General features: G+C 48.7%; 1 protein-coding gene across 4 annotated transcripts in view; it reads left to right on the top strand.

Annotated features, from left to right (window-relative positions):
- The window catches only part of RORA (RAR related orphan receptor A), a 364473-nt gene that overhangs the window by 291363 nt on the left and 60827 nt on the right, over positions 1-12283 (top strand). Inside the window, exon 1 of one of the 4 annotated variants that reach the window (XM_038147683.1) lies at positions 602-926. The exons of 2 other annotated variants lie outside the window; for them this stretch is intronic. In XM_038147683.1, coding sequence (XP_038003611.1) covers positions 896-926 — 31 coding nt within the window. In that variant the 5' untranslated portion in view covers positions 602-895. One more of the 4 variants, XM_038147684.1, reaches the window with a different exon arrangement.

Here is a 12283-nt window from a genome sequence, read left to right as displayed (position 1 = left end):
TGCAATTTTCAGCAAAGTGTGGGGTTTTTAATAGGTTGGATTATTTTTGTGTCTGTATGTGCTCAGTCATGCGCTATCCCTCCTGTAGTGTGGCTGTGAGTATATCCATGAATGTATAACTTCATCTCACAAACTGACAGTACAGTGACATCTGATGCTATAGAGTAGATGAAAACTCCAGCAGTGGTATCATGCTTCAGACGTTCCAAGTAAATCGTAAGAAAGCATGAACCCATCACCAGACAGATTTCAAATGTAAGTGCCGCCCTGCTTGATCGAGTCGGCGACTGTCAAGCGCAGAGCATTCTGCCAAGATGTAGCGGCAACACGGTTATTTTTTACTTAAAACAACACTTCGGGGGGGCTGTGGGAAACAAACGCGCACTGGAGCTGCGGGCCGGGACCCGAGGGACGGGAGCGCTCCCGCTGCCACCGCCCCGTTCTGCCGCCGGGCCCGCTCTCCCCGCCCCGCAGCGGGGCCGTCCCGCAGAGCCCCGGGCCGAGCGGCACCTGCCGTGCCGTGCCGTGCCGTGCCGTGCCGTGCCGTGCCGTGCCGTGCCGTGCCGTGCCGTGCCGGGGCCGGGCGGAGCAGCCCCGGGCGGCGGGGGCGGTGCTGCAGGCCGGGCGCGCCCCGTGACCGCCCCTCGGCGCCGGCAGGGGAGGGACGGGGCGAGCGGTGTAAACAAGGCGGGGGGCCGGGGCTGGCTCCGTGTCGGCGGGTCACATGGAGCCTCATATGGGCCGGGGGATGGCGGCGCGGCGCGGCTCTCCGCTGGCAGGCGGCGGCTGCTGCTGAGGTGGCGGCGGCGCTTCACGCCGAGGGCCCGTCCCGCCTCCCCTCCCCGCCTCCTGCCCGCCGCGCTCCGCTCCGCTCCCCGCCGTTCGCCGCTGACAAATGATGTGCGTTGTGCTCGCCGCGATGAAAGGTAGGCACGAAAGCCCGGCCCGGGCAGTGAGCGGGGCCGGCCGGAGTCGCGGCCTCCGCGCTCCCCGCGCCGGGGCCGCCGCTCGGGGTCGGGCGCCGCTCATTGCCGGGCCGGCGGTGGCCGTGCGGGGCCCGGGCGGCGGCCCCCGAGCGGCGGGCGGCTCTCGGCAGCGCGGGCGCCTCGGCCCCGGCTCGGTGGCGGCGGGAGCGCGGCGGAGCCGCTGCGCGTTAGAGCGGCGCCTGCAAGTTAGAGGGGAGAGAGAGCCTCGTGCCGGCACGGCCGCGGGCAGGCAGGGCTGCCTGCGGCTGAGCCCGCTCCGGGCGGACACCAGATGGGCTTGGGCTTCCGACAAACCCGCGGAGAAAACGTGCTCTGTAAAATCTGACTAGCAAAGAGGAAAGGACGTGCAGCATCCTCTGGGCAGCTGATGGGGCTAAAATGCCGTCTTCGGGCCGCTGCTCATCTTTCAAAGGCTTTGGAATAAAAAGAAAAAGCAGAGTTACTTAGTAACTTATTTTTTTCTAAACCTGGAGTTTTCGCTTCTTGTGGATTCGAGTCCTTAACGAGGGGCAGTGGCAGACTGAGGACAGTCAAACGAAGTTTTTGATGAGATACCAAAAGTTTAGAGGTACGTTTGTAGTCTGCCCTGTTTTCTGATAAAATTAGGTGCACAGTAGAGCTTTGCATTGTGGTATTTTTGAAGTCATAGGTTTCGGGTTTTTTTAAATACAGGAAAAAATTCTAAAGTGAATAATCATCCTATGTGGAGTATTCTTTCACGATAATCTAAAGACATATGAATTAAATGCCCCCGCTAAAATACTAAATGTGTGCTGTTTAAAATGAATTTTAGACAAAACTTCTCTCTAAAAATTTAGTTACTTGGAAAAAGAATATTGAGTCTTGCTTTAGTTAGAGACTGTTTCCTTTTTTTTCCACTTTGCAAGGCACTAGGTAATGCACACCAGTAGCAGCATAGTGTTTAAGGACGGTAATTTTCAATTACTCGGCTTCCTTTTTTTCTTGGAGAGAAGCCTATGTGAATAAAAAGAAAAGCACTATATTCATTAATCATTAGCTCTGCTGAATGTATTTGGCAAGAAAATGTAATTGGGTTGATTCAAATACTTGCATCTGTAACAAAAGGAAGTGCATTTTTTTAAAGTGCAAACTACATGGATATTTTAGCAGCCCTTTAGAATTCTACATATTCTGATAACAGTTTTTTGGCGTATCCCTTACAAGCCTGTTAGAACCATGAAATTAAATAAACAAATTTTTTAAAAGAGGGTGGGAAGTACACACACAAAAATATTGAGGGGTGTGATTATGTTGTATGCTTCTGGACAGAGATTTAAGGTGCGTTGTAAAAGAGCAGGCCGATGATTTACAGCAATTCAACTTGAAAATGTATTTTTATTCTCTTAGGAGTTTCATTTAAACAAATTTTCACACTGATGTAAAATCTTGGCAGAGCCCAGCTTTTGGATTTTAAAGTGTAATTCCTAGTGGCTTTATTATGGAAATGCTTAGGTCTTTGTACTTTTTACAGATTCCTTCTATAGTACATTAAATTCATGTTTCATAATACTTAGTTTTCTAGTGCATTGAAAAACTTTCTTGGTTTCTTATCCTTTCTCTAATTTGCTGGACAGGGTTCAGCTGGAGGAAATGTGTTGTCCGTTGTCTTAAAAGGGCCTCTGACTGCTATGAAATAATAGATCCACAGGCCAATATTATGATTTGAGAGAATAGGGAACGGAGTTTGTTTAAGCTCAAAAGTAAAAGGGAAAAATGCAAAATCTGAGGTGAATTGGGTATTTTGTTTGTTCTCTGTGGTGGCGTCTTCTAATCTTTCACCATTCTGAAGTTAAAATGCAAAAAATTATGGTCTTAAGGAGAGTGTGGGATTTTCATATTTGGTTTAATTTTCTTTTTTTGGTAAAAAGGGGGAGTGTAAATGCCTTTCCTGTTGCTGTTTAGATAGCCCAAACTGATGCCACGTGAAGTTAATTTGTGAGTTGTTTTATTTTTCTTGCAACACAGTGTTCTGGCAAACATGGTCTCTGCAATTCTGAAAATTCCTGAGCCTGCATCCAGGTTTGGGTGGGTAAAGAAGGGCCAGCTGTCACACACGGAGAGCTGCACTCCACACCTAAAGTGCTGGGAACAGACCAGTCCAGGGAAGAGCCTGGGCATGTCTTTGAGACAGGCTGCGTGTTAGGAAGTGAAACTTTCTCATTTCAGGCAGAGCAGAAAGAGGATATTTTTCCAACTGATTTCTAAGAAAACAGGCAGAGATGAAGCATCAAAGTTCTTAATGACTGAAGTATTTTCTAGATTTGATGGGCTTTTAGAAATTATTTATCAACTGCTGTGAGGCTGTAGAGTATCCAGGAAGCCTTGCATTTTTAGTTTGTAACATGGGCAAGTCAGCCAAGCAGCTGACACTCTTCAAGTACACCGCAGCTTTACCTAGTCGCTAGTGAAGTTTGCAAAGAAATCTGATCGTTCTGCCGGCGTAGTCACTGGTGCAGATCTTATTCCAGAGAGAGTCTTCCCTGGCAGGAGCATCAGGGGTGACTTCAAGGAGAGTAGTGCTGAGTGCTGAACTGATGAGCAGGTACACTGCCCTGGGGTAAAATCAGGGGTTTGTTTGTCAGGCCAGTTCAGAACCAGAGGGGAGCCCAGGACCAGGAGAGATTGTTTCCTTGCTGTGGGATTGTTCCAAGTTCTGGTGCCTGCCTTGTACAGAGATGTGTCAGTCAGTGCTGGTGAGAGCTCAGGTTCTTGTCTAGTGCCATCATCAGGCCTGGACAGAAGGGTTCAGTCCACTGGTGAGTTATAAAGTATGGACAGGAACCTGGCAATAATTGCGTTATCATTCTTGTGCGCATTCCTAAATAGACATTGGTGGGAAGGCTGATGTAAATTTTCTAAGCTATTTCAACCCAGGTGTATTTACTGTTAAGGTGGCATTTGAGGTTCTAATCCTGACTACTGCTGTGTTAATGTAAAGTTCAGTCTGTTGCTGTTTTGTGGAAGACGGACCAGATGAGTAGAATCTGTTGTTCCTAGGCTGTAAGGGAAATTGTTTTGCTTTGGGGGTCTGTGCTTGAATCATTGGAAATATAACTGGACTTTCTAGTGATGGTATCTCCAAATGAGAATTCAGTCATTAAAAAACACTTGTTTAAGGAAGACGGCTCCACTGGTTTCCTTATTAGTGCACAGGATTTTTGGAATCTGATGCATTTCTGCGGAGAGCCCGGGCCGCAGCGGGGCAGGGGGCAGCTCTGCCGGGCCGCAGCGGGGCAGGAGGCAGCTCTGCCGGGCCGCAGCGGGGCAGCGGGCAGCTCTGCCGGGCCGCAGCGGGGCAGGAGGCAGCTCTGCCGGGCCGCAGCGGGGCAGGAGGCAGCTCTGCCGGGCCGCAGCGGGGCAGCGGGCAGCTCTGCCGGGCCGCAGCAGGGCAGCAGGCAGCGCTCCGGGCCGCAGCGGGGCAGGGGGCAGCTCTCCGGGCCGCAGCGGGGCAGGAGGCAGCTCTCCGGGCCGCAGCGGGGCAGCAGGCAGCGCTCCGGGCCGCAGCGGGGCAGCAGGCAGCGCTCCGGGCCGCAGCGGGGCAGGGGGCAGCTCTCCGGGCCGCAGCGGGGCAGGAGGCAGCGCTCCGGGCCGCAGCGGGGCAGGAGGCAGCTCTGCCGGGCCGCAGCGGGGCAGCAGGCAGCGCTCCGGGCCGCAGCAGGGCAGCAGGCAGCGCTCCGGGCCGCAGCGGGGCAGGGGGCAGCTCTGCCGGGCCGCAGCGGGGCAGGGGGCAGCTCTGCCGGGCCGCAGCGGGGCAGGAGGCAGCGCTCCGGGCCGCAGCGGGGCAGCAGGCAGCTCTGCCGGGCCGCAGCGGGGCAGCGGGCAGCGCTCCGGGCCGCAGCGGGGCAGGAGGCAGCGCTCCGGGCCGCAGCGGGGCAGCAGGCAGCGCTCCGGGCCGCAGCGGGGCAGCAGGCAGCTCTCCGGGCCGCAGCGGGGCAGCAGGCAGCTCTCCGGGCCGCAGCGGGGCAGCAGGCAGCTCTGCCGGGCCGCAGCGGGGCAGGAGGCAGCGCTCCGGGCCGCAGCGGGGCAGGAGGCAGCGCTGCCGGGCCGCAGCGGGGCAGCAGGCAGCGCTCCGGGCCGCAGCTGTCCCACTGCCCCAGGTGCTTTTCCTGCAGCGAGCGGAGCTGGCAGAGCCGGGCTGCTCCGGGGGCAGACGGGGATGCACGCACCGCTGCTTCATTTGGGTGAGCTTTTCCCAGTCTGTCAAGCCTGACCTTTTGACGTGTTTTTTTGTCATGTATCCTGGCACCAGCCTCCCAACACGTTGGTAATTACTCAGTGTTTTTCACCGGTAAACAAATGTCTATGGAAAAATATCTTGCCATAGGTTTTTTTTAAAAGGTAGCTTTGCGAATTGAAGCGTGTTTAAATTTACCTTCACTGTGGCACTATTAAAAGTTAAATCCAATTTAGCAAATACTCCAGTACAGAACTTCTGTTGACTAAATATTAACAAAATCTGGCCTTTGGAATTGCTAGCTGACCGGCTGTTTTCTTGCTGCTTTAATTTCATATGACTGATCTGACTGACTTGCTTGTATCTAAGACATTTGTTGCATTGCATTTCACAGGATAAGACTGGTTTGAGATTTATTGCTGAAATGTACTTTTCAGGCTCTTTGAAAGGCTCTCGAGATTTAAAAGTAAAAGAGGAAATCTGTCTTTATGTCTCACTCTGTGCAAATCAAAGGCAGTTGCATGCTCTGTACAAGTCTCGGTTGGGGATGCTTGTTTCAAATAAGGAGATTCTGTCCTGTTTAGGTCAGCAGAAACTGTGGGTGCTGAGCATCTCACTAGATCAGACTCCTTAAACTTACATACAGCTCTTGCCTAGCTAAAATGGTGAGCCTGTTCCCAATGGCTTGCAATGCAGTCTTAAAAATAATTCTTCCAGGATAACTCCGAATAATTGGGGCAAAACTCAAGCAGTCTGCAGACACAACTCAAGGACTTCTGTACCCTATTTTTGTGAAACCAAACAAAATGACTCCCTGAGGGAATGAGGTCGTAGAGGAGGGTATAGAGGAGGCTGGTGTTGGGGGTGTGGGCTCCGGCAGATAGGGAATGTCCCTGTGCTTTATTCAGTGAGCTGATGAGGGGTGTCAGGGGGAGATGGCAGCTGGTTCACTTGGTGCAGGGGAAGGGCCTGCAGCTCTGCAGCCTGGCTCTGCAGTGGGGAGCTGAATGTTAGTTTTGTTGCATTTTTTAGTTTGGGGAGTAGTGTCTAGAGACCTTAGTGAAGAACTGAGTCCTCTTTATGTCGAGTACTTCCCCTCTGTGTGTGAAAAAGACTTTCTTTACTTATTCTCCATTACAGAGAGCCTAGCATGTTTGGAGAGTTTTTCTGTGATGATGTAGCACTCAATTTTAACCTTAAGCAGTTTTAAATCTTCTTTCTTGCTTCTCTTGCCGACAGTACAGTGTAAAAATGATCACTATCATGTAGTAATTACCATCAGGGTTGTTGGTATTTTGTCTTGAATACAGGGCTCTAAATTGGTATATTTTATTCTAAACTATATGTACGAAATCAAAATTGGCGAATCTTTGTGTCTCTCCTGAGTAGATACATTGCAATTCTCTATCTAGTATTGAAGGAAATTGAGATGCAGCATGTTCTTTTTTTTTTTCCATTCCCAGGAGATAAGTTTTTGTAGTGTGCAAAATAACTGCATATGACAAGAATGTTATTACAGTCAGACTTGATACATTTTAAAATGTTTTTCTGGGTTTTTTTATTCACAATGAAAGAAAAAAGTATTCACCTTTCTTGTATTTATCTGTGAGCTGTAATTTGCAATTACAGCTGATAACTCCTGAGATCAAGCAAGCAGTAGTTCTCTCCTTTTGTGGTTTGTTTTTTCCTTGAGGACTGATATCTAAGGGATATGCACATAACTAATGGTACAGAAACTGTCTTCTTCCTTTTTGAAGATCAGGGGTTTTTTTCTCTTTTTTGCAATAAACATTAGCAGGGGAGGGGAGCCCTCTGTCCTCCAAGAATAACTAAGTTATGCGAAAAAAGGTGAGCCTGTACAGTGCAGACCTCTCTGCTTGTTGGATGAAAAAAGGCACTGACTGGAAAGTTGAAATAGAAAGCCTTTTAGGGGGTCTGGAGATGGACTTTCTTGTGCTTCATCCTGTAAGCTGCCTGTGCTGAACAAAGTCTGTAGCTCGCTAGAGGCATTTAGGCTGGGAAGTTCTGCAAAATACAGGTTGGCAAGCTGGGTGCAGGTCAGGCTGTTTCCCAGTTGCCTGCACCTTCTGTTGAGAACACGAGGGAGTGATTGAGGGCGGCAGTGACTCACGGGGTGTCGTGCTGTTCCCCTCTCCACAGTGGGGGTTAGTGCAGCAGGGAGCTCTCTGGAGAGCTCAATGCACTGCAGAAAGCCCCCTGAGGTACCACCACTCTACTCTGAGTGCACGGGTTACCACTGCTTCCACTCTCCTGAAAAATGTAATTAAATTAGCGTTTGTTTCCCTTTTCCTTTTCAGTGCCAGGGGAAGGTGAAGTAGGCATGATGACAGGAGCAAATGGAATGTGCAGGGAAATCGGAGTCCAGTGCCATGCCAGTTGGGACATCTCGCTCAGGTTCTCCCAGCACTCTCTTGGTGCCTGTGTGCTGCCACTCAGGAGCACAGAGCTGGTCTGCCCATGCCATTGCAGTGTCTGCCGTGGGTAATGCTTCTCACACTCTCTGGCTGCAGCTTAATGTGAACTTCTGACACCTAAAGCTCTCTCAAGTGCACGATTCCCCCCAGCGAAGTCTGGGGCTTGCCCAGCTCAGCTGGGGTCAGGTGTAGCCCGTGTTCTCGCAGCTGTCAGTGAGTGCAGCTGGAGACTTCATCTCAGAGGGGACTGGCAGGGATCAGCAGCTCCCACTGCTGCTGCCCTTTCACCTGTGGCCCAGCTCCACCACACCTAAGCAGTCTCCTTCAAATTTCACTGTGTTTTTTGGTTTTTTTCCTGTGTGATGGTGAGTGGTGCAGGACCCATCGCTCGCTCTGGCTCTCCTGTTCGTGTGATTCCGGCCTTTGGGCCTTTTGTCATGCTGCATACATAGCCATCTAGGCTAAAATCAATGTGGAGAGAGGTATAATCATCCCAGCTTTCATTTTAAGAGCATTTATCTCAAAGCTTAATTAAAGCTGCTTGGATGTAAATAAGTCTAACCTCTTCCCTTCTGAACAATGCAAATAGAATAGTTAGCATACTTATAGGGTATCAGCCATGTAATTATTGTGTACTGTTTGTGTTCTTTGAAATACTGTGCTGTTTCTTGCCACTGAATCCTGGGACAAAATGCTTCATAAAACCAACTGCGTCACTCTTTATTTATGTACTTTAGAAGAAGTTGATCATTCTCAAACAAAGGGGTGGGAAAGTGGCGTTAAGTCTTTACGTAGACAGATACACTGCGACAAAGGGTTTGTCAGAGTGTTCCTTCAAACTGAAGGGACCACAAGCTGGAATTTAGACTGGATGCCGGAGAAGCAGGGTCGTGTTCCTGCATGCTAGCCTTGCTTTCACCAGCTCTGGGTGGTGCTGGTCAGAGGCACTGCGGGCACCCTGCCCAGAGCTGTGTGCTTGGACCTCCTGCCGCCTCTGCTCGCACCTGGTATGTGCAGAATACTTGCTGCACTCACAACCAAGAAAGAGAAAAGGTCCTGTCACCGTTTGCGCGTGCTGTCTTCTGCAGTGTACTCTGATGTTCTAGAAGTCCTACAGTCTTTGCTATTCTCGCTGTAATTTTGTTAACAGCATGAAATGGGGAGTGATGCATTATGGCAATGGCTTCTGCTTGCAGCTCTTGCAGATACTGAGAGCTCGTGTATTTCATTGCCTCAGCAGTTTTATCCCTTCAGCCGAGTATCGTTTGCTGTTTAATGCCTTGTACAATTTACATGATCCAATTAGAAATCAAGTTCCCATTTCATGTGGCACTTAATTCACACCTCCTGTGAGACTGCCAGGGATCTGAGGAGGTGATACTGTGCCATGGGTTAAGTGTGCCTAAAACTTACATAAGCTTATGTTTACCTCACTCCTAGTTCTGAAGAGAGGAGCACTCTCTTGTCCAGCCTCCTCTGCTTGTACCTGTGCCTAGTGTGACATGATTCAAAGGGTCATTTATCTGTTTCTCACTCAAAAAGAAGGTTAAATTCTCTCTAAGCCCCAGGTGCTCTTCACCTGGAGCCTCTAGTCTAGGTCGAGAATTGAAAGTCAGTAAAAAATGATCCGTGGTCTGGTCATCAGAACATTTGGAGTTTCCTTTTTGTACATAGATATTTGCATACTTTAGTTCTGGTGAAAATTTGAACAGTATAAATTGCTGAACTACTTGGCAGGAGCAGCAGTAGCTGCTGTCCTCCTGTAACAACTGTAATGCTTCTCATAATGGGTGCATTTTCCCATTTGGCTAAATTAATTAGTCCATCTTTGTCTGTGTTTGATTTTCAGAGTAGCTATTGTGAGAAAACACACATTTTCTAGTAAATTTGTAGTAATTTTTTTGCTCAGCTTGAGAATTAATTAACCCATCTTGTGCACTGCAGAAAGCTGCTTGTTGTAGAGTGCCCGTGCTTTTTACTCTCCTTGGACCACCTCCTTCTAGAGTCCTGTAGAATTTGCCATATGATGGACCTTATGTTACCAGTTTTGGAGCACATAAATGTAAGTGAAACCACTGTCCTGTACAGGTTTGGAACGTCGGGCTGGAGCTCTCCAGGGCTGGGGAGGTGTGTTTGCCACTCTTGCTGCAGGGGCACCCTCTGCCCTGTGGAGAGGGGAGCTTGTTTGTGATCGGCTGGAGGAGGTGAGCTCACGCTCAGCGTTGTTTTCTGTCAAAGGGACACACCCTGCAATTGTTAGATTGACGGAGATGCATTGTGTTAAATTTTGGGGAGAGTTTTTCTCCTACCGTGGGTGCCTTATTGAATTAAAATAAGTATTTGTTTAATATATGAGTACATAAAGATGTTTGTAACTGCTGGCCAGATTCTTGTATCAACAGATAATAAAAAAGTCAGACGGGTTAATTAAAGAGCCAGAGATGTTTCATTTGAGAAACCTCATATACATAGGCGCCTGCTAAATGGCTGAGGCAAACAGGCCCCGGGCGCTGCTGCCTCCCAGATGCGCCGGGCGATAGCAGGGGAGCAGCCGGGCTGGCAGCGCCCCTGGCACGGCTCTGCCGCGGGGCTGGGCAGGGCCCAGCTCGGGCAGCTGCATTAGGGATTGATTTTTCTATTGTTCTCATCAAGGAGGATCAAAATTCTCTCTCCTGCCTCCCGCATGGGATGCTTCCTTGGACTCTATGTGTGAAGCCTCTCAGTAACATGAGCAATATTTCACCCTTGTGTTTTTCTTGGTGAGTTTTATTGCACATGATACAAGCTGGGTGAGCGCTGAGAACTAACTTCTGCCTGAACCTGAAAAAGGCCCTGAAAATGTGGTGTTTCTGGTATTGCTGTGGCTAGCTCTGTCCAGATTTCTTAAAAATCTGCTGGTATTTCTGGGATTAACTTTGCTTTTCCCAGCCAGAAAGGTGGAGTGCAGCACCTGGCTGGCTGCCTGGCATGGCAGGTGCTGGAGCGCTCCCTCGCTTGCCTACACCTCACTAGCTCTTAACAACACTTCTTTCTGAGCTGCAAATTGTTTTGGAAGAAGAGGAGTCAGTATCTTTAACAGATTAGGTTAATTTTAAATATTTTTACTCACTTACTGAAACCATCTAAAATTATTGTATGGTTTATTCACTTCAAAATTATAACTTGAGATTAAAATGTCCAGCATGGTGCATTTCTCTGGCCAGCACACTGACAATGCACCTTTAAACTGCTTGGCTTGGAGAGGACCATCAGTAGCAGTACTGATTTTTGTTATGGAAACCTAGACCTCAGTATGGGGAAATGCTCCCTTCTTGATGTCACTGTTCCAAAATACTCTAATTTTCTTCGGTTGTCCCTCTCAACTACAGTGTTTATACTTACAGAAGGGAAAAATAGCCAAACGTAAAGGTCACTCTAAAGCAGAGACCTTGTGAATACCAGAATCTCACTCCAAAGAATTTTAGCTTGTAGGATCGATTTAAAAACCCTCACAGAAGTGCTTCAGAATGGAAATGCTTTTTTTATGTCACACTGAAAGCTGCAGCATTTAGTGGTGGTAAATTTGCACTTCCTAACATGTTATTTCTGCCAGTGTTGATTACTGTTTTGCTGCAGAAGTAACTGACTTTGTCATTTAATCTGCCGTGGTATTGTCAGCCTAAAATTCAATGTGTACATGCTGCATTATAAAAAACTGTACTGCAGAGGCTGCCTCTGGCAGTCCCTGGACTGTAAAGTGTTGGAGGCTGGCAGAGTAGCCAGAAAGGTACCACTGCCTGCATGCCTTGGTTTGTCCTGTTCCCAGTGCAGCTACTCCTGGTCACTGCTGGATTCCAGCGCCATCCAGAATTACCTAAAAGAGAGTGAAGAAATACATACTTGACTACGTAATTATTCTTTATGTTAAATATACTCAGATATATTAGCCAGTGCTTGTAGTAATTTCTAATACCTGAAAAACCTGATCAGGTCTTGATTTTTAATCGAGTTATCAGTCCAGAAGAGTAGCACAGTTCTTCTGGAAATTCTTAAAGCAAGTTACTAAGAAATCTGACTCATAAAGCAAATGTCTCATGAAATTTGAATGTTTGGAAGGGAAAATGACTGGCAGCTCCTCTTGTAAGTGTGCTAGTTGCAATAAAGTATAAAAGTTCAACATCAAAGAGATCACCGCTTAGTCTGTGGTGTATTTGTACATCAAAGAACAAATACAGGACAAAAGGAACTGCGCAGAGATACAGTTCATCCTTGCAGACAGGTCCCCGTGGAATGCTATAAAGAACTGCTTTCATAATGTAGAAATGATCTCTGGCACATCTTCATTTCTGATTTGGGGAATAGGTAAGAGTAAGAATTAGGAGCAGTGTCTCAGAACCCGGCATGCCAGCGCACTCGGTGAGAGCGTCGGAGCTTACCTGATGCCAGGGCTGCACTTGGTGTCTCACTGTGACTCAGGTGTGTCAGCCCGGGTGACGGATGGAGCTGTGTCTGCAGCGCTGCCATTTCACTGGGGAGGGTGAGAAAAGAAGGTCTCAAATGTTCTAATGAAAGGGAAAGATTTGCCTTTTGATTGATGTTTTGTTATGCCAGTGCTCATGTACGGTGTCATGTTGCCCAGAGGGGTTGTAGAGTCTCCATTCTTGGAGATTCTCAGTCAGACACAACCC

Source organism: Motacilla alba, chromosome 10, assembly GCF_015832195.1.
Source record: "Motacilla alba alba isolate MOTALB_02 chromosome 10, Motacilla_alba_V1.0_pri, whole genome shotgun sequence".
In the NCBI taxonomy this organism is placed as follows: domain Eukaryota; kingdom Metazoa; phylum Chordata; class Aves; order Passeriformes; family Motacillidae; genus Motacilla; species Motacilla alba.
The sequence above is the reverse complement of the archived record's forward strand: the minus strand, read 5'-3'. Positions and strand labels throughout refer to the sequence as shown.